A 20,366-nucleotide genomic window follows, 5' to 3' on the forward strand; every position below is an offset into this window, starting at 1 on the left:
TGATATGGAGGACAAAGGGGGGAGATAAAAGGGAAGATAAGGGGGACATGGGGGGGGACATGGGGGACAAAGGGGGGAGATAAGGGGGAAGATAAGGGGGGGATAAGGGGGAAGATAAGGGGGGGACATGGAGGGGACAAAGGGTGGGACACTGATGGGGGGACAGAGAGGGGGACATGGAGGGGATAAAGGGGGAGATATGGGGGGGACACTGAGGGGGGGACACGGTGAGGACAGAGCTGGTCTGTGCTGGGGGGATTTGGGCCACTCAGGGTGTCCCTAAATGATCCCGGGCTGTCCCCAACCCATCCTGAGGTGTCCCCAGTGCTGTCCCCATGTCCCCAATGCTGTCCCCGTGTCCTCAGCCCTGTCCCCATCACTGTCCCCAACTCTGTCCCTGTGTCCCCAACCCCTCCTGTCTGTCCCCAGCCTCTCCTGGGCTCTCCCGATTGCTGTCCCCCGTGTCCCCAACCCTGTCCCTGTGTCCCCATCACTGTCCCCAGGGTGCCCCAACCCTGTCCCCATGTCCCCATCACTGTCCCCATGTCCCCATCACTGTCCCCATGTCCCCAACCCTGTCCCCAACCCTGTCCCCAACCCTGTTCCCGTGTCCCCACCCCTGTCCCTGTGTCCCCATCACTGTCCCCGTGTCCCCCTGTCCCTATCACTGTCCCCGTGTCCCCAACGCTGTCCCTGTGTCCCCAACCCTGTCCCCATCACTGTCCCCGTGTCCCCATCCCTATCCCCAACCCTGTCCCCGTGTCCCCATCATTGTCCCCGTGTCCCTGTGTCCCCAACCCTGTCCCCGTGTTCCCAACCCTGTCCCCGTGTCCCCATCATTGTCCCCAACCCTGTCCCCGTGTCCCCATCACTGTCCCCGTGTCCCCACCCCTGTCCCCGTGTCCCCATCACTGTCCCCATCACTGTCCCGGTGTCCCCACCCCTGTCCCCGTGTCCCGAACGCTGTCCCCATGTCCCCATCACTGTCCCCGTGTCCCCATGTCCCCAACCCTGTCCCCCAACCCTGTCCCCGTGTCCCCAACCCTGTCCCCATGTCCCCACCCCTGTCCCCATGTCCCCATCACTGTCCCCGTGTCCCCAACCCTGTCCCCATCACTGTCCCCCGTGTCCCCAACCCTGTCCCCGTGTTCCCATCACTGTCCCCAACCCTGTCCCGTGTCCCCGTCACTGTCCCCGTGTCCCCATGTCCCCAGCCCTGTCCCCAACCCTGTCCCCGTGTCCCCATCACTGTCCCCGTGTCCTCATGTCCCCACCCCTGTCCCCAAGCCTGTCCCGTGTCTCCCCAGATGACCTGGGCCTCAAGCGGCGCCCGCACCGGAGCTGGAACGAGTCCGACCTGGACGTGGCCTACGAGAAAAAACCGGGGGGCTACGAGCGTGAGAGGGGGCTGGGAACAGTGGGGACACCGGGGGCACCGGGGGGACACCGGGGGGACATCGGGGGGTGGCACCTGGTGGGGTTTCATGGGGGTTTGCAGGGGATTTTGGGGGAGTTTGGGGCTTTTTTGGGGGTCTTGGGGGTGAGGAAGGGGATTTGGGGGAGTCTGGGGACACTGGGGGACATTTGGGGGAGTATGGGGACACTGGGGGACATTTGGGGACATCGGGGGGGTGGCACCTGATGGAGTTTATGGGTTTTTGAGGGGCTTTAGGGCTTTTTTTTTGGGGGTGATTTGGGCTTTTTTTGGGGGGGGGGTTTAGGATGGGGAGGGGGTTCTTTAGTTTGAAGAGGAAATTTAGGATTTTTTTCGGGGGGAACTCTGGGTCTTTTTTGGGCTCAAACCTTTTGGGGAGGGGTCTCCCAAGCCCCCCCCCACCCTCAATGCCCCCCGTGTCCCCCCCAGGGACCCCCGAGCCCCCGGCCCGGCCCTCGCTGGGGCTCTGGAGGGAATCCAGCCTGGACTCCGGCAAGGTGAGCCCGGACTTGGGGGGCCAAACCCTAAAACACCCCCCAAAAAAAACCTTTTAACCCTTTAAACCCCCTATTAAACTCTGTTAAAACCCCTTTTAACCCAATTTTTAACCCATTTTTAACCTTCTAAAACCCATTTTCACCCTTCTAAAACCCATTTTTAACCCATTTCTAACCCATGTTTAACCCTTTCCAGGACGGCCCCTTTGCCTCGCACAGCGCCACCTTGCGGCGCAATTACAAGGTGTCCTCGCTGGAACATCTTAAGCCCATTTTTAACCCTTTAAACACCCATTTTAAACCATTTTTAACCCTTTCCAGGACGGCCCGTTCGCCTCGCACAGCGCCACCCTGCGCGCAATTACGAGGTGTCCCCGCTGGAACATCTTAAGCCCATTTTTAACCCATTTTAACCCTTTAAACACCCATTTTTAACCCATTTCTAAGCCATTTAACCCTTTCCAGGACGGCCCGTTCGCCTCGCACAGCGCCACCCTGCCGCGCAATTACAGGGTGTCCCCGCTGGAACATCTTCAGCCCATTTTTAACCCATTTTAACCCATTTCTAACCCATTTTAACCCATTTCTAACCCATTTCTAACCCTTTCCAGGACGGCCCGTTCACCTCGCACAGCGCCACCCTGCGGCGCAATTACAAGGTGTCCCCGCTGGAACATCTTAAGCCCATTTTTAACCCATTTTTAACCCATTTTAACCCATTTCTAACCCATGTTTAACCCTTTCCAGGACGGCCCGTTCGCCTCGCACAGCGCCACCCTGCCGCGCAATTACAAGGTGTCCCCGCTGGAACATCTTAAGCCCATTTTTAACCCATTTTAGCCATTTTAACCCATTTTTAACCCATTTTAAACCCGTTTTTAACCCTTTCCAGGACGGCCCGTTCGCCTCGCACAGCGCCACCTTGCGGCGCAATTACAAGGTGTCTCCGCTGGAACATCTTAAGCCCATTTTTAACCCATTTTTAACCCTTTAAACACCCATTTTTAGCCCATTTCTAGCCCATTTTTAAACCCATTCCTAACCCATTTAACCCTTTCCAGGATGGCCCCTTCGCCTCGCACAGCGCCACCCTGCCGCGCAATTACAAGGTGTCCCCGCTGGAACATCTTAAGCCCATTTTAACCCATTTTAACCCATTTCTAACCCATTTTAACCCATTTCTAACCCTTTTAACCCTTTCCAGGACGGCCCGTTCGCCTCGCACAGCGCCACCTTGCGGCGCAATTACAAGGTGTCCCCGCTGGAACATCTTAAGCCCATTTTTAACTCATTTTAACCCATTTTTAACCCTTTTAACCCTTTCCAGGACGGCCCCGTTCGCCTCGCACAGCGCCACCTTGCGCCGCAATTGCAAGGTGTCCCCGCTGGAACATCTTCAGCCCATTTTTAACCAATTTTAAGCCATTTTAAACCCATTTTAACCCTTTTCAACCGTTTAAACACCCATTTCTAACCCATTTCTAACCCTTTTAACCCTTTCCAGGACGGCCCGTTCGCCTCGCACAGCGCCACCCTGCCGCGCAATTACAAGGTGTCCCCGCTGGAACATCTTAAGCCCATTTTTAACCCATTTTAACTTATTTCTAACCCATTTCTAACCCCATTTTAACCCATTCCTAACCCATTTAACCCTTTCCAGGACGGCCCCTTCGCCTCGCACAGCGCCACCTTGCGGCGCAATTACAAGGTGTCCCCGCTGGAACATCTTAAGCCCATTTTTAACCCATTTTAACCCATTTCTAACCCATTTTTAGCCATTTCTAACCCATTTCTAACCCATTTCTAACCCATTTTTAACCCTTTCCAGGACGGCCCGTTCGCCTCGCGGCGCAATTACAAGGTGTCCCCGCTGGAACATCTTAAACCCATTTTTAACCCATTTTTAGCCATTTTAAACCCCGTTTCTAACCCATTTTTAACCCTTTCCAGGACGGCCCGTTCGCCTCGCACAGCGCCACCTTGCGGCACAATTACAAGGTGTCCCCGCTGGAACATCTTAAGCCCATTTTTAACCCATTTTAGCCATTTTAACCCATTTTTAACCCATTTTAAACCCGTTTTTAACCCTTTCCAGGACGGCCCGTTCGCCGCGCACAGCGCCACCCTGCCGCGCAATTACAAGGTGTCCCCGCTGGAGCGGACGGCCGGAGCCGGGCGGGCCCGGGACGGCGCCGCCGCCGTCGCTGTCGCCGCTGCCGCCGTTCCGGTGCCCGCCCGGTGCCCGCACCCTGCCCCGGGGCTGGCAGCCGGGCCCGGCCGCGCCCCCCGGCCCGCAGCCGGTGTCGCGCATCCCGGTGCCCCCCAACCCACCGGGGAGACCCCCGCGGCACAAAGCGCTGCCGCTCTCGGTGATCTTCCGGCTGCAGAACGCGTTCTGGGAGCACGGCGGGCCCAGGGGGATCCCGCTCTTCGGGGGGACCCCATCATCATCATCATCGTCACCATCATCATCATCATCATCGCGGGGGTCGCCCCAAAAGCTGCCCCTGGCGCTGCCCCCCGGCCCCGGCGGGAATGGCGGGAGGGGAAGGTGAGAGGGGTTTGGGGGAGAAAATGGGGATTTTGTTGAATTTAGGGGGAGTTTGGGGGGCAAAAAGGGGATTTTGGGGGTCAAATGGCGACTTTGTGGGATTTTATGGGGGTTTTGGGGGTCTCAGGGAGGTTAAAGGGTGATTTGAGGGGTAAAAAGGGGATTTTGGGGGGTTTGGGGGGTAAAGTGGGGATTTTGGGGGGCAAAAATGGGGTTTGGGCGGGTAAAATGGGGACTTTCTGGGATTTAGGGGGAGTTTGGGGGGGTAAAAGGGTGATTTTGGGGGGTCTCAGGGGGGTAAAAAATGGGATTTTGGGGGGTTAAAATGGGATTTTGGGCAGTAAAATTGGGATTTTGGGGGAGTTTGGTGTGTAAAAACGGGATTTCGGGGGGTAAAAAGGGAATTTTGGGGGTATAAAGGGGATTTGGGGGGTATAAAGGGGATTTTGGGGGTAAAAAGGGGATTCTGCCCTTCCCCACCCAATTTGGGGAGGGGTCCGTGGGGATTTTGCCTTTCCCTCCCCAATTTCGTGCCCCCTCCTTCACTCTCCTTTCCCCCTCCCCAATTCCGAGCTTTTCCTCCTTTCCCCCCTCCCCAGTTCTGTGCCCCTCTTATTCCCCTTTTCCCCCTCCCCAATTTTGAGGTCTCCCTCTCCCCAGTTCCCTGCTCTCCCCCTCACCCCCATTTCCCCCTCCCCAATTTCGGGCTCTCACCCCTTTCCCTTCCCCAGCTGCCCCCCGCCCCGCGCCCCCTCCCCAATTCCGAGCTTTCCCCCTTTCCCCTCCGCAGCCGCCCGGCGCCCCCTCCCCAATTCCGAGCTTTCCCCCTTTCCCCTCCGCAGCCGCCCGGCGCCCCCTCCCCAATTTCGGGTCCCCTCTCACCCCCCCTTTCCCCTCCACAGCCGCTCTGCGCCCCCTCCCCAATTCCGAGCTTTCCCCCTTTCCCCTCCGCAGCCGCCCCGCGCCCCCTCTCCCCAATTCCGAACATTCCCCATTTCCTCTCCGCAGCCGCCCCCCGCCCCGCGCCCCCTCCCCAATTCCGGCTCCCCTCTCACCCCCCCTTTCCCCTCCACAGCCGCTCTGCGCCCCCTCCCCAATTCCGAGCTTTCCCCCTTTCCCCTCCGCAGCCGCCCCGCGCCCCCTCTCCCCAATTCCGAAAATTCCCCATTTCCTCTCCGCAGCCGCCCCCCGCCCCGCGCCCCCTCCCCAATTCCGGGTCCCCTCTCACCCCCCCTTTCCCCTCCGCAGCCGCCCCGCGCCCCCTCCCCAATTCCGAGCTTTCCCCCTTTCCCCTCCGCAGCCGCCCCGCGCCCCCTCCCCAATTTTGGGGTCTCCCCCTCCTCACTCCCCCTTTCCCCTCCACAGCCGCCCCTCGCCCCGCGCCCCCGGAGCCTCCGGAGCCCGAGGCGGAGCTGGAGCGGCTCCTGCGCTGCTCGGACCCCGAGGCTCCCCCCGAGATTCCCCCCGAGGGACCCCCGGAGGGTCCCCCCGAGGCGGCCCCGGCGCGGCCGCTGAGCCCGACGCGGCTGCAGCCGCTGCTGCCGCCCGAGGCGCGCCGGGTGCCCGAGTTCCAGGAGGTGGCCCGGGTGCTGGCGGAGATGCCGCGGCCGCTCAAGCGCCGGGGCTCCATGGAGCAGAGCCCCGGGCCCGCCGCCGCCCCGGCGCGCACCCGCCACTACCGGCAGCTGATCCCGCGCCTGCTGCACCGGCCCGGGGCGGCGGCGGCGCCGGGGGATGGCGGCGGGGAGGTGCCGGTGCCGGTGCCGATGTCGCCGTCTCCTCCTGCTCCGGCCGTGGAGGGCTCGGCCCCGGTGGCACCGGCGGTGGCCGCGGGAGCGGGAGCGGGGCAGGTGCCGGTGAGTGGGGACAGGGGGTGTCACTGTGGGACCCTCCACAGTGTCATTGTCACTGTGAGACCACCCCCCTCGAGTGTCACACAGTGTCGCTGTCCCTCTGAGACCATCCTCAGTGTCCCTGTCACTCTGGGACACCCTCCCCAAGTGTCATTGTCACTGTGGGAGCCTTCAAAGTGTCCCTGTCCCTTGGAGACCCTCCCCCAGTGTCCTGGTCCTTGTCCCTCTGAGACCTCCGAGGTGTCCCTGTCCCTCTGAGACCCCTGGTCCTTGTCCTTCAGAGACCCCTGAGGTGTCCCTGTCACTCTGAGACCCCCTCAATCCTTGTCCTTCAGAGACCCCCAAGGTGTCCCTGTCCCTCTGAGACCCCCTGGTCCTTGTCCCTCTGAGACCCCCAAGGTGTCCCTGTCCCTCTGAGACCCCCTGGTCCTTGTCCCTCTGAGACCTCCAAGGTGTCCCTGTCCCTCTGAGACCCCCTGGTCCTTGTCCTTCAGAGACCCCCAAGGTGTCCCTGTCACTGTGGGACCCTTCCCCAGTGTCATTGTCACTCTGACACCCCTGAGGTGTCCCTGTCACTGTGGGACCCTTCCCCAGTGTCATTGTCACTCTGAGACCCCTGAGGTGTCCCTGTCACTTTGAGACTTCCCGGTCCTTGTCCCTTGGAGACCCCCGAGATGTCATTGTCCCCCTGGAATGCTCTGTGTCCCAAGGTCCAGGGCTGTCCCGGGGTGATGTCCCCATGTCCCAGGGTGGTGTCCCCAATGTCCGGGGTGATGTCCCCAATGTCTGAGGGTGTCCCAGGATGATGTCCCCATGTCCCCTGTCCCTGGTGTCGCAGGAGCTGCGCTCGGCGCTGCGCGACCCCTCCTCGCCGCGGCGCCGCCCCGGGGCGCGGGTGCGGCTGAACCCGCTGGTGCTGCTGCTGGACGCGGCCCTGACCGGGGAGCTGGACGTGGTGCAGCAGGCGGTGGCTGAGGTGACACTGGGGACAATGGGGACAACGGGGACATTGAGGACAATGCGGGGACAGCAGGGACATTGGGGACACTGGGGACACTGTGGGTCAATGGGAGCTGGACGTGGGCAGCAGGCGGTGGCTGAGGTGACAGCGGGGACAGTGGGGACAGTGGGGACATTGGGGACATTGGGGACAGTGGGGAGGGGCAATGGGAGCTGGACGTGGTGCAGCAGGCGGTGCCTGAGGTGACAACGGGGACATTGGGGACACTGGGGACAGTGGGGCAGTGGGGACACCGGGGACTGGGGACACTGTGGGTCAATGGGAGCTGGACGTGGTGCAGCAGGCGGTGGCTGAGGTGACATTGTGGACACCGAAGGGGACACCGGGGACAGGTGGGAACAGAGGTGTGGGACAGCAGGGCTGGGTGACAGTTGGGACATCGAGGTGTCCTGGGGATGTCCCCGGCTGGCAGTGAGGGGACAGGTGGGGATGGGGTTGGTGACAGGGGGCTGGGGACAGCAGGGCTGGGTGACAGTGGGAACATCGGGGATGCCCCGGGTGGCAGTGAGGGGACAGTGGGGACAGGAGGTGTCAGTGAGGGGACAGTGGGGACAACAGGGACACCCGGGTGTCAGTGAGGGGACAGGTGGGGACAGGAGGTGGCAGTGAGGTGACCGTGGGGACATCGGGGCTGTCCTCGGGGCTGTCCCCTGGGTGTCAGTGAGGTGACAGTGGGGACAGCGGGGACACCCGAGTGGCAGTGAGGTGACAGTGGGGACATCGGGGCTGTCCCTGGGTGTCAGTGAGGTGACAGCGGGGACAGTGGGTGTCAGTGAGGTGACAGCTGGGGACACCCAGTGTCAGTGAGGTGTCAGTGAGGTGTCAGTGAGGTGACAGTGGGGACACCCAGTGTCAGTGAGGTGACAGGCCTGTCCCCAGCTGAACGACCCGAGCCAGCCCAACGACGAGGGCATCACGGCGCTGCACAACGCCATCTGCGGCGCCAACTACGCCATCGTGGAGTTCCTGATCGCCAGCGGCGCCAACGTCAACTCCCCCGACAGCCACGGCTGGTGAGGGACAGGGGGACAATGGGGGGGACAGTGGGGGAACATGGGGGACATGGGGATAATGAGGATAATGGGGACAGTGGGGACAATGGGGGGACAGTGGGGATAATGGGGACAATGGGGACAATGGGGGGACAGTGGGGATAATGGGGACAATGGGGACAATGGGGACATGGGGATAATGGGGACATGAGGACAATGGGGATGATGGGGACAGTGGGGACATGGGGAGAATGGGGGGACAATGGGGACATTGGGGATAATGGGGATAATGGGGACATGGGGACAATGGGGGGACAGTGGGGGACATTGGGGATAATGGGGGGACAATGGGGACATGGGGATAATGGGGACAATGGGGCTAATGGGGGGACATTGGGGACAATGGGGATAATGGGGGGACATTGGGGACAATGGGGATAATGGGGACAATGGGGCTAATGGGGGGACATTGGGGACAATGGGGATAATGGGGACAGTGGGGATAATGGGGACAATGGGGGGACAATGGGGACAATGGGGACATGGGGACAATGGGGGGACAATGGGGGACATTGGGGATAATGGGGGGACAATGGGGATAATGGGGACAATGGGGCTAATGGGGGGACAGTGGGGAGAATGGGGGGACAATGGGGATAATGGGGACAATGGGGCTAATGGGGGGACATGGGGGATAATGGGGACAATGGGGGACAATGGGGGACAATGGGGACAATGGGGACAATGAGGATAATGGGGGGACAATGGGGACATGGAGGACATGGGGTACAATGGGGACACGGGGGAACATGGGGGACATGGGGGACAATGGGGACAGTGGGAGGACAGGACCCCGACAGCCACGGATGGTGAGGGACAATGGGAGGACATGGGAGACAATGGGGACAACTTTTGGGGTGGTCCCTCAACTTTTGGGGTGCAATCCCCGAATTTTGGGATTTTCCAGGACCCCTCTGCACTGCGCGGCCTCGTGCAACGACACGGGCGTGTGCGTGGCCCTGGTGCGCCACGGCGCCGCCATCTTCGCCACCACGGCCAGCGACGGCAGCCTGGCGGTGGAGAAATGCGACCCGTACCGCGAGGGCTACGCCGACTGCTCCAGCTACCTCACTGGTATGAACTGGTTTGTACTGGGAGGGACTGGGAGAGGGGCTGGGAGGGACTGGGAGGGACTGGGGACGTGGGGGATGTGGGGTTATGGGGATATTGGGATTGGGGTTTATGGGGTTTGTGGGGTTTATGGTGTGCTCCGTACCGCGAGGGCTACGCCGACTGCTCCAGCTACCTCACTGGTACGAACTGGTTTGTACTGGGAGCAACTGGGAGGGACTGGGAGGGACTGGGAGCACTGGGGATGTGGGGTTTATGGGGTTATGGGGATATTGGGATTGGGGTTTATGGGGGTTATGAGGGTTATGGGGTTTATGGTGTGACCCGTACCGCGAGGGCTACGCCGACTGCTCCAGCTACCTCACTGGTCTGTACTGGTTTGTACTGGTGTGTACTGGGAGGGACTGGGAGGGACTGGGGGTGTGAGGTGTATGGGGTTTATGGGGTTTATGGGGTTTATGGTGCGCCCATACCGTGAGGGCTACGCCGACTGCTCCAGCTACCACACTGGTCTGTACTGGTTTGTACTGGGAGGGACTGGTGGTTATGGGGGATTTTTGGGGTCTCTATGGATGTTTTTGGGTACCAGCTGGGTTTTGGGATATCAGGGCAGTTTTGGGGTAACAATCTCGGTTTTGGGGTGTCCCCGCAGAGGTGGAGCAGGGCATGGGGGTGCTCAACAGCGGGGATTTGGGGATATTTGCCAATATTTGGGGATTTTTGGGGATATTTGGGGTTGCTGTCAATGTGGTGGTACCGGGGCGGTTTTGGGGTGACAATCTCGGTTTTGGGGTGTCTCTCCTGTCCCCGCAGAGGTGGAGCAGGGCATGGGGGTGCTCAACAGCGGCATTGTGTTAGGTGGGGATATTTGGGGATATTTGTGATTTCTGTCAATGAGAGGATATCGGGATGGTTTTGGGGTAACATTTTGTGTTTTGGGGTGTCTCCGCAGAGGTGGAGCAGGGCATGGGGGTGCTGAACAGCGGGGATTTGGGGATATTTGCCAATATTTGGGGATTTTTGTGGATATTTGGGATTTCTGTCAATATGAGGATACTGGGGCAGTTTTGGGGTGTTAATCTGGATTTTGGGGTGTCCCCGCAGAGGTGGAGCAGGGCATGGGGGTGCTGAACAGCGGGGATTTGGGGATATTTGCCAATATTTGGGGATATTTGTGGATATTTGTGATTTCTGTGAATGTGAGGATAAGGGGATGGTTTTGGGGTGACAATCTCGGTTTTGGGGTGTCCCCGCAGAGGTGGAGCAGGGCATGGGCGTGCTGAACAGTGGGGATTTGGGGATATTTGGGGATATTTGTGGATATTTGGGATTTCTATGAATGTGAGGATATTGGGATGGTTTTGGGGTGACAATCTCGGTTTTGGGGTGTCTCTCCTGTCCCCGCAGAGGTGGAGCAGGGCATGGGGGTGCTCAACAGCGGGGTCGTGTACGCGCTCTGGGATTACAGCGCCGAGTTCGGGGACGAGCTGTCGTTCCGCGAGGGGGAGCCGGTGACGGTGCTGCGCCGCGAGCCCCCCGACGAGCTCGACTGGTGGTGGGGGTCCCTCTACGGCCACGAGGGATACGTGCCCCGCAACTACTTCGGGGTGAGGAGGGGTCCGCGGGTATCTGGGGAGGGGTCTCATAGGGGGTAAATGCACTGGGGAGGGGTCTTAGAGGGGGTTAAATGCGTGGGAGAGGGGTCCCATAGGGGATAAATGCACTGGGGAGGGGTCTTAGAGGGGATAAATCCATTGGGGAGGGGTCCCATAGGGGATAAAGGGTTTGGGGAGGGGTCCTGTAGAGTGAAGAGAGTTTGGGGAGGGGTCCTATAGGGGGTAAATGCACTGGGGAGGGGCTCGAGGTGCTTTTGGGTGGGGGTCTCACAGCCCCCAGGGGGTTCCAGGAGTCACCTGAGTGAGGTGGGGTATTTGGGGAGGGGTCTAAGGGGGGTAAATCCATTGGGGAGAGGTCTTAGAGGGGGTTAAATGCGTGGGAGAGGGGTCCCATAGGGAATAAATCCAGAGGGGAGGGGTCTTAGAGGGGGTAAATCCATTGGGGAGGGGTCCTATAGGAAATAAAACCATTGGGGAGGGGTCTCAGAGGGGATAAATTAATGTGGGAGGGGTCTTAGGGGGGTAAATCCATTGGGGAGGGGTCTCAGAGGGCATAAAGGGTTTGAGGAGGGGTCTTAGGGGGGTAAATCCATTGGGGAGGGGTCTCGTAGGGGATAAAGGGTTTGGGGAGGGGTCCTGTAGGGTGAAGAGAGTTTGGGGAGGGGTCCTATAGGGAATAAATCCATTGGGGAGGGGTCCCATAGGGGATAAAGGGTTTGGGGAGGGGTCCTGTAGAGTGAAGAGAGTTTGGGGAGGGGTCCTATAGGGAATAAATCCATTGGGGAGGGGCTCGAGGTGCTTTTGGGTGGGGGTCTCACAGCCCCCAGGGGGTCCCAGGGGTCACCTGAGTGAGTTGGGGTATTTGGGGAGGGGTCTAAGGGGGGTAAATCCATTGGGGAGGGGTCTTAGAGGGGGTTAAATGCATGGGAGAGGGGTCCCATAGGGAATAAATCCAGAGGGGAGGGGTCTTAGAGGGGGGTAAATCCGTTTGGGGAGGGGTCTCATAGGGGATAAAGGGTTTGGGGAGGGGTCCTGTAGAGTGATGAGAGTTTGGGGAGGGGCCCTATAGGGGATAAATCCATTGGGGAGGGGTCTTAGGGGGGTAAATCCATTGGGGAGGGGTCTCATAGGGGATAAATGCACTGGGGAGGGGCTCGAGGTGCTTTTGGGTGGGGGTCTCACAGCCCCCAGGGGGTTCCAGGGGTCACCTGAGTGAGGTGGGGTATTTGGGGAGGGGTCTAAGGGGGGTAAATCCATTGGGGAGGGGGTCTTAGGGGGGTAAATCAATTGGGCAGGGGGTCTTAGGGGGGTAAATCAATTGGGGAGAGGTCCCATAGGGGATAAATGCACTGGGGAGGGGTCTTAGGGGGGTAAATCCATTGGGGAGGGGTCTCAGAGGGGATAAATTAATGTGGGAGGGGTCTTAGGGGGGTAAATCCATTGGGGAGGGGTCTCAGAGGGCATAAAGGGTTTGGGGAGGGGTCTTAGAGGGGATAAATCCATTGGGGAGGGGTCTCATAGGGGATAAAGGGTTTGGGGAGGGGTCTTAGAGGGGATAAATCCATTGGGGAGGGGTCCCATAGGGGGTAAATGCACTGGGGAGGGGCTCAAGGTGCTTTTGGGTGGGGGTCTCACAGCCCCCAGGGGGTCCCAGGGGTCACCTGAGTGAGTTGGGGTATTTGGGGAGGGGTCTAAGGGGGGTTAAATGCGTGGGAGAGGAGTCCCATAGGGAATAAATCCAGAGGGGAGGGGTCTTAGAGGGGGTAAATCCATTGGGGAGGGGTCCTATAGGAAATAAAACCATTGGGGAGGGGTCTCAGAGGGAATAAATTAATGTGGGAGGGGTCTTAGGGGGGTAAATCCATTGGGGAGAGGTCCCATAGGGGATAAATGCACTGGGGAGGGGTCTTAGGGGGGCTAAATCCATTGGGAAGGGGTCTCATAGGGGATAAAGGGTTTGGGGAGGGGTCCTGTAGAGTGATGAGAGTTTGGGGAGGGGCTCTATAGGGGATAAATCCAGAGGGGACGGGTCTTAGAGGGGGTAAATCAATTGGGGAGGGGTCTCATAGGGGATAAATGCACTGGGGAGGGGTCTTAGGGGGGTAAATCCATTGGGGAGGGGTCCCATAGGGGATAAATGCACTGGGGAGGGGCTCAAGGTGCTTTTGGGTGGGGGTCTCACAGCCCCCAGGGGGTTCCAGGGGTCACCTGAGTGAGGTGGGGTATTTGGGGAGGGGTCTAAGGGGGGTAAATCCATTGGGGAGGGGTCTTAGAGGGGGTTAAATGCGTGGGAGAGGGGTCCCATAGGGAATAAATCCAGAGGGGAGGGGTCTTAGAGGGGATAAATCCATTGGGGAGGGGTCCTATAGGAAATAAAACCATTGGGGAGGGGTCTCAGAGGGGATAAATTAATGTGAGAGGGGTCTTAGGGGGGATAAATCCATTGGGGAGGGGTCTCAGAGGGCATAAAGGGTTTGGGGAGGGGTCTTAGAGGGGATAAATCCATTGGGGAGGGGTCTCATAGGGGATAAAGGGTTTGGGGAGGGGTCCTGTAGAGTGAAGAGAGTTTGGGGAGGGGCCCTATAGGGAATAAATCCATTGGGGAGGGGTCTTAGAGGGGATAAATCAATTGGGGAGGGGTCTAAGGGGGGATAAATCCATAGGGGAGGGGTCTTAGAGGGGATAAATCAATTGGGGAGGGGTCTCATACAGATATTTGGGTTGGGATTTTTGGGTTTTTTTGGGGATTGGGAATTTTTTTGGGATTGGGGATTTTTCAGGTTGGGTTTTTGGGGTTGAGGTTTTTTTTGGGGGGTAATTTTTTTGGGGGGGGTGCCAGGTTTTGGTTTTATTTTCTGGGTTTGGGGTTTTTTTTTTAGGATTGGGATTCTTTTGGGGTTGGGCTTTTTTGGGATTAGGATTTTTTTGGGGTTGGGGTTTTTTTGGGGGTTAGCTTTTATTTTTTGGGTTTGGGGGTTTTTTTATAGGTGTTTTGATTTTTTTTTTGAGGTTTTTTGGGATTGGGATTTTTTTGGGCTTTGGTTTTATTTTTTTTGGGTCAAGTTTAATTTTTTGGGGTTAGCTTTTATTTTTTGGGATTGGGGTTTTTTTGGGGGTTTATTTTTCGGGGTCAGGTTTTATTTTTTTTGGGCCAGGTTTTATATTTTGGGGTTGGGATTTATTTTTTGGGGTCAGGTTTTATTTTTGAGGTTTAATTTTTGGGGTCAGGTTTAATTTTTCAGGGTTAAATTTTATTTTTTGGGGTTAAATTTTATTTTTTGGGGTGGGGTCTCACCTCCCCTTTTCCCCCCCCAGCTCTTCCCGAGGGTTCGGCCACAAAAGAAGAAAATCTGAGGGGGGGTCTCGACCCCTCCCCTCCCCCCCCCAAAAAATCGGGACACGCCCCCTTTGCTGTCCCCTCCCCCCCCCCGTGGTGTCCCCCCCCCTTTTTTTCCTTTTTTTGGGATTTTTTGGGAATAAAAACCTTTGGATGCTCCTGGGGATTTTTTTTTGTCATTTTTGGGGGGGTTGGTGACAAATTTGGGGACACTTGGAGAGGGAGGGGACACACGAGGTGACACCGGTACCAAAGCAGAATTTATTGATGGGGACACCCCAAAATCCTTTACCAAAATCCTCCAGAAAGCCTCAAAAATCCTTCCCCAAAATCCCCCAAAAACCTTCCTCGAAATTCCCCAGAAAACTCCCAAAATCCTCCAAAATCCTTCCCCAAAATCCCCCAAAAACCTTCCTCGAAATACCCAAAAAACCCTCCAAAATCCTTCCCTAAAATCCCCCCCAAAAACCCCAAATCCTTCCTCAAAATCCTTCCCCCAAATCCTTCGCCAAAAAACCCCAAAATGCCTCCAAAATCCTTCCCAAAAATCCCCCAAATCCTTTCCCAAAAAACCCCAAAATCCTTCCCAAAAATCCCCCCAAAAACCTTCCCTGAAACTCCCCAAAAAACCCCAAAATCCCCCCAGAAAACTCAAAATCCCTTCCTCAAAATCCCCCCAAAAATCCCGAAATGCTTCCACAAAATCCTCCAAAATCCCTTCCCAAAATCCAACCCCAAACCCCCCCAAAACCCCAAAATCCTTTCCCAAAATCCTCCAAAAAACCCCAAAATCCTTTCCCAAAATCCCCTCCCTCCACCAAAAACTGGCCGGGATTGTTGGGGGAGGGGTCCTGGGGGGATCTGGGGGCTCCTGGAGGAATCTGGGAAGGTTCTGGAAGGTTCCATTGGGGATCTGGGAAGGTTCTGGAAGGTTCTGGAAAGTTCCAGTGGGATCTGGGATGGTTCTGGAGGATCTGGGAAGGTTCTGGAAGGATCCATGGGGATCTGGGATGGTTCTGGAAGGTTCTGGAAAGTTCCAGTAGGATCTATGATGGTTCCAGAAGGTTCCATGGGGATCTGGGAAGGTTCTGGAAGGTTCCAGAGATCATCCCGTACTTGCTGGTGATGAGGGGGTTGTGCAGGGATGGATCTGGGAAGGTTCCGGAAAGTTCCATGGGGATCTGGGAGGGTTCCGGAAGGTTCTGGAGGATGTGGGAATGTTCTGAGGGATCTGGGAAGGTTCCAGAAGGTTCTGGAGATGTCCATCCCTATTTCCCAGCAATGAGGGGGTTGCAGAGCACCACGATGACCGAGTCGCTCTGGGAAGGTTCTGGAGGATCTGGGAAGGTTCTGGAGGATCTGCAATGGTTCTGAGGGATCTGGGAAGGTTCCAGAAGGTTCCAGAAGATGTTTCCATCAGGAATTCTCTATTTCCCGGCGATGAGGGGGTTGCAGAACACCATGATGACCGAGTCGCTATGGGATGGTTCTGAGGGATCTGGGAGGGTTCTGGAGGATCTGGGAAGGTTCCAGAAGGTTCTGGAGATGTCCATCCCTATTTCCCAGCAATGAGGGGGTTGCGGAGCACCACGATGACGGAGTCGCTCTGGGAAGGTTCTGGAAGGCTCTGAGGGATCTGGGAGGGTTCTGGAGGATCTGGGAAGGTTCCAGAAGGTTCCAGGGATGTCCATCCCTATTTCCCGGCGATGAGGGGGTTGCGGAGCACCACGATGACCGAGTCGCTCTGGGAAGGTTCTGGAGGATCTGGGAGGGTTCTGGAGGTTCTCCAAAGGTTCTGGAAGGATCTGCAATGGTTCTGAAGGTTCTGCAATGGTTCTGAGGGATCTGGGAAGGTTCCAGAGGGTTCCAGAAGATGTTTCCATCAGGAATTCCCTATTTCCCAGCGATGAGGGGGTTGCGGAGCACCACGATGACCGAGTCGCTCTAGGAGGGTTCTGAAGGATCTGGGAGGGTTCTAGAAGGCTCTGGAAGGTTCCGGAGATGTCCATCCCTACTTGCCGGCGATGAGGGGGTTGCGGAGCACCAGATGACCGAGTCGCTCTGGGAAGGTTCTGGAGGATCTGGGAGGGTTCTGAAGGATCTGGGAAGGTTCTGAAGGTTCTGGGAAGGTTCTAGAAAGTTCTGGAAGGTTCCAGAGACACCAATCCCTACTTCCCAGCAATGAGGGGGTTGCGGAGCACCACGATGACCGAGTTGCTCTGGGGAGGTTCTGGAGGATCTGCAATGGTTCTGAGGGATCTGGGAAGGTTCCAGAAGGTTCCAGAAGATGTTTCCATCAGGAATTCTCTACTTGCCGGCGATGAGGGGGTTGCGGAGCACCACGATGACCGAGTCCCCGCGCAGGAACATCTTGGAGATGTAGCGGTCCTTGTTGACCGGCTTGGATTTCTTCTTGCCCTTGCCGCTCTTGGGCACCTCCGTCCACATCTCCTTGACGTTCTCCAGAACCATGTTACAGTGCCTGGGGAGGGAAATGGGGATTTTGGGGAAAAAAAAGGGATTTTGGGGGGGAAATGGGGATTTGGTGTCAGGAAATGGTGTTTTGGAAAAAAAAATGGAGATTTTGTGGGGGGAAATGGGGATTTTGGGATCAGGAAATGGAGTTTGGGGGAAAAACCCAGGTGACACCTTGGGGACATTGAAAACCCTGGAGATGAATCTGCTGAAGGCCCAGGGGAACCCGTGATGACACTGAGGACACCATGGGGACACCACAGGGACACCATGGAGACATCACAGGGACCTTGGGGACACCTTGGTGACACCTTGGTGACACCCTGGTGACATGGAAAACCCTGGAGATGAATCTGCTGAAGGCCCAGGGGAACCCGTGATGACACTGAGGACACCATGGGGACACCACAGGGACACCATGGAGACATCATAGGGACCTTGGGGACACCTTGGTGACACCTTGGTGACATGGAAAACCCGGGAGATGAATCTGCTGAAGGCCACCATGGGGAACCCATGAGAACCCATGAGAACTGAGGGCACCACGGGGACACCATGGGGATACTGAGGACACCATGGAGACATTGAGGAGACCATGGGGACACCAAGGGGACACCATAGGGACCCTGAAAACCCTGGAGATGAATCTGCTGAAGGCCCAGGGGAACCCATGATGACACTGAGCTGAACTTGGGAGAACTGAGACCACCATGGGGACATCATGGTGGACACTGAGGACACCATGGAGACACCATGGGGACACTGAGGACACCGTGGAGCCCTTGGGGACACCTTGGGGACATTGAAAACCCTGGAGATGAACCTGTTGAAGGCCCAGGGGAACCCATGATGACACTGAGCTGAACTTGGGGACAACATGGGGACACTGATCTGACCCTGGGGACACCTTGAGGACATGGAAAACCCTAAAGATGAATCTGTTGAAGGCCCAGGGGAACCCATGATGACACTGAGGACACCATAGAACACCATGGGGACACCATGGGGACACTGATCTGACCCTGGGGACACCTTGGTGACCCAGGTGACACCACGGTGCCACCAAGGACCCACCTGTCGAAGGCCTTGACGCGGCCCAGCAGCTTCTTGTTGTTGCGGCAGTTGATGAGCACCTGCGTGTTGTTCTTGACGCTCTGCGTCAGCACCGACAGCGGGCCCGTGTTGAACTCCTCCTCCTCGCGCTTCTGCAGCTCCTCGGGCGTCATCTCGCTCTTGGGCTTGTTCAGCAGGCTCCTGGGGACACGGGGACACCATGGGGACATCATTGGGACATGGAGATACCATGGGGACATCACAGAAATCAGGAGAACATCAAAGGAACACGGGGATGTGGGAACATGGAGATGTTCTTTGGGGTCATCTCGCTCTTGGGCTTGTTCAGCAGCTCCTGGGGACACGGGGACACCATGGGGACATCAGGGGGACGTGGAGATATCATGGGGACATCACAGAAATCAGGGGAACATCAAAGGAACATGAGGACATGGGGATATGGAGATGTTCTTTGGGGTCATCTCGCGCTTGGGCTTGTTCAGCAGCTCCTGGGGACACCGGGACACCATGGGGACATCAGGGGGACATGGAGATAGCATGGGAACATCAAAAGAACATGGGGATGTGGGAACATGGAGATGTTCTTTGGGGTCATCTCGCTCTTGGGCTTGTTCAGCAGCTCATGGGGACACCGGGGACATCATTGGGACATGGAGATATCACGGGGACATCACAGAAATCAGGGGAACATCAAAGGAACATGAGGATGTGGGAACATGGAGATGTTCTTTGGGGTCATCTCGCTCTTGGGCTTGTTCAGCAGCTCCTGGGGACACCGGGGGGACATTGGGGACATCAGGGGGACATCAGGGACATCACAGAAATCAGGGGAACATCAAAGGAACATGAGGACATGGAGATGTTCTTTGGGGTCATCTCGCTCTTGGGCTTGTTCAGCAGCTCCTGGGGACACCGGGGGGACATTGGGGACATCAGGGACATCACTGGGACATCAGAGACATTGTGGCGACACTGGGACATGTGGGGACAGCATGGGGACACCTGGATCCTGTAGACAGGGATGTGACAGAACAGGGCAGGGCAGATTTGGGGACACCTGGACAGGTTTGGGGACACCAGGATGGATTTGGGGACACCGGGACAGGAACAGGTCTGAGGACACCAGACAGGTTCAGTGACACAGTGACACCAGGACCGATTTGGGGACAGGTTCGGTGACACCGAGACGAGTTTGGGGACACCAGAAAGATTTGGGGACAGGTTTGTGGACACCGGACAGCTCTGGGGACACAGAACCGGTTTGGGGACAGGTCTGGGGACACAGAACCGGTTTGGGGACAGGTCTGGGGACACAGGACAGGTTTGAGGACACGGGACAGGTTTGGGGACACTGGGACAGGTCTGGGGACACAGGACAGGTTTGAGGACACGGGACAGGTTTGGGGACACTGGGACAGGTTTGGGGACACCGGACAGGGACGGGGGCACATTTGGGGACACCAGGTCAGGTTTGGGGACACCGGGACTGGTTTGGGGACAGCTCTGGGGACACAAGACCAGTTTGGGGACACTGGGACCGGTTTGGGGACACCGGGACCAGTTTGAAGACCCCGGAACAGGTTTGGGGACACTGGGACCAGTTTGGGGACACCAGGACAGGTTTGGGGACACCGGAACAGGTTCGGTGACACCGGGACAGATTTGGGGCCAGGTTTGGAGACACCGGACCGGTCTGGGGACAGAGTCAGGCCCAGCACGGCGACAAAACCAGGCCCAGGCCCAGGCCCCGTCCCGCCCCCGTTCCGCGTCCCCCCGCTCCCCCATTCCCCAGTTCCGCCTCTCCCCGGTTCCCCCCGCCCGCCGCTCCCCTCCCCGTTCTCCCGCCGCTCCCCATTCCGCTTTCCTCCCCGGATTTTCCCCGTTTTCTCCCTTGCGTTCCCAGATTTTTTCCCGTTTTCCCCCGTCTTTCCCCGTTTTTCCCGTTTTTTGCCCCATTTTCCCCCGCCGCTCTCACATGGCTGCCGCTCTGCCGCTCCCGCCGCTCCCGCTGCGCTTCCGGGGCACGGCCCGGGCGGAGCCACTTCCGGGTCGCCGCGAGGGCGGCATCCAATGGGAGCGGGAAATGGGCGCGGCTATAGATGAATGGGCGTGGCATTGGGAAGGGGGCGTGGCCTCAGGGGAGTTAGGGGGTCCCGGGGGGAAATTTGGGGGTCCCAGGAGAATTTTTGGGGGATTTTGGGACTTCCCAGAGGGGAATCTGGGTCTCAGAGGGGATTTGGGGGGATTTTGGAGGATCCCAATGGAATTTTGGGAGTCCCAGAGGGGATTTGGGGGATATTTTGAGGGATTTGGGTGTCCCAGGGGAATTTGAGAGGGGTCTCAGAGGGGATTTGGGGGGATTTTGAGGGTCTCAGAGGGATTTT

The 20,366-nt window shown here is 57.7% G+C and overlaps 2 protein-coding genes and 1 long non-coding RNA gene across 6 annotated transcripts; 2 read left to right on the forward strand and 1 right to left on the reverse strand.

The window, feature by feature from the left end:
* Positions 1-1,270: 1,270 nt before the first annotated feature.
* On the forward strand, positions 1,271-15,026 carry LOC141727671 (relA-associated inhibitor-like). 2 transcript variants are annotated; one of them, XM_074533927.1, is made up of 7 exons: positions 4,337-4,483; positions 5,849-6,339; positions 7,175-7,312; positions 8,237-8,370; positions 9,317-9,483; positions 10,888-11,087; positions 14,412-15,026. In XM_074533927.1, the coding sequence occupies exons 1-7, from the start codon at positions 4,468-4,470 to the stop codon at positions 14,448-14,450; spliced, it is 1,185 nt and encodes a 394-aa protein (XP_074390028.1). In that variant the 5' UTR covers positions 4,337-4,467; the 3' UTR covers positions 14,451-15,026. The 2 variants fall into 2 exon arrangements, with proteins under 2 accessions (XP_074390027.1, XP_074390028.1); XM_074533926.1 differs by lacking the exons at positions 9,317-9,483; positions 10,888-11,087; positions 14,412-15,026 and adding exons at positions 1,271-1,397; positions 1,865-1,932 and having other exon boundaries at positions 4,028-4,483; positions 8,237-8,371.
* Positions 14,903-20,089, reverse strand: SNRPD2 (small nuclear ribonucleoprotein D2 polypeptide). Of its 3 annotated transcripts, none has more exons than XM_074533930.1 (4): positions 19,958-20,089; positions 17,983-18,162; positions 16,741-16,915; positions 14,903-15,988 (listed from the first exon to the last, which is right to left on the reverse strand). In XM_074533930.1, exons 1-3 carry the CDS (start codon positions 20,047-20,049, stop codon positions 16,741-16,743), a joined length of 447 nt encoding a protein of 148 aa, XP_074390031.1. In that variant the 5' UTR covers positions 20,050-20,089; the 3' UTR covers positions 14,903-15,988. The 3 variants fall into 3 exon arrangements, with proteins under 3 accessions (XP_074390031.1, XP_074390029.1, XP_074390030.1); XM_074533928.1 differs by lacking the exon at positions 14,903-15,988 and adding an exon at positions 16,426-16,444; XM_074533929.1 differs by lacking the exon at positions 14,903-15,988 and adding an exon at positions 16,587-16,611 and having other exon boundaries at positions 16,751-16,915.
* On the forward strand, positions 16,172-16,873 carry LOC141727672 (uncharacterized). Its single transcript, XR_012578655.1, has 2 exons — positions 16,172-16,286; positions 16,711-16,873. It is a non-coding gene; the product is annotated as an uncharacterized LOC141727672 (long non-coding RNA).
* Positions 20,090-20,366: the final 277 nt, after the last annotated feature.

The sequence above is a fragment of the Zonotrichia albicollis genome, unplaced genomic scaffold (assembly GCF_047830755.1).
Source record: "Zonotrichia albicollis isolate bZonAlb1 unplaced genomic scaffold, bZonAlb1.hap1 Scaffold_170, whole genome shotgun sequence".
Taxonomy (NCBI): Eukaryota; Metazoa; Chordata; class Aves; order Passeriformes; family Passerellidae; genus Zonotrichia; species Zonotrichia albicollis.

Coding starts and splice junctions, on each gene's coding strand:
- LOC141727671 (XM_074533926.1), top strand. CDS start 1,308: ATGACCTGGGCCTCAAGCGGCGCCCGCACCGGAGCTGGAACGAGTCCG. Junction 4,484..5,848: donor GGGAATGGCGGGAGGGGAAG/GTGAGAGGGGTT, acceptor TCCCCTCCACAG/CCGCCCCTCGCCCCGCGCCC. Junction 6,340..7,174: donor CGGGAGCGGGGCAGGTGCCG/GTGAGTGGGGAC, acceptor CTGGTGTCGCAG/GAGCTGCGCTCGGCGCTGCG.
- SNRPD2 (XM_074533930.1), bottom strand. CDS start 20,049: ATGCCGCCCTCGCGGCGACCCGGAAGTGGCTCCGCCCGGGCCGTGCCC. Junction 18,163..19,957: donor AGCGGCAGAGCGGCAGCCAT/GTGAGAGCGGCG, acceptor CCGTGTCCCCAG/GAGCCTGCTGAACAAGCCCA. Junction 16,916..17,982: donor CGCGTCAAGGCCTTCGACAG/GTGGGTCCTTGG, acceptor TTCCCTCCCCAG/GCACTGTAACATGGTTCTGG.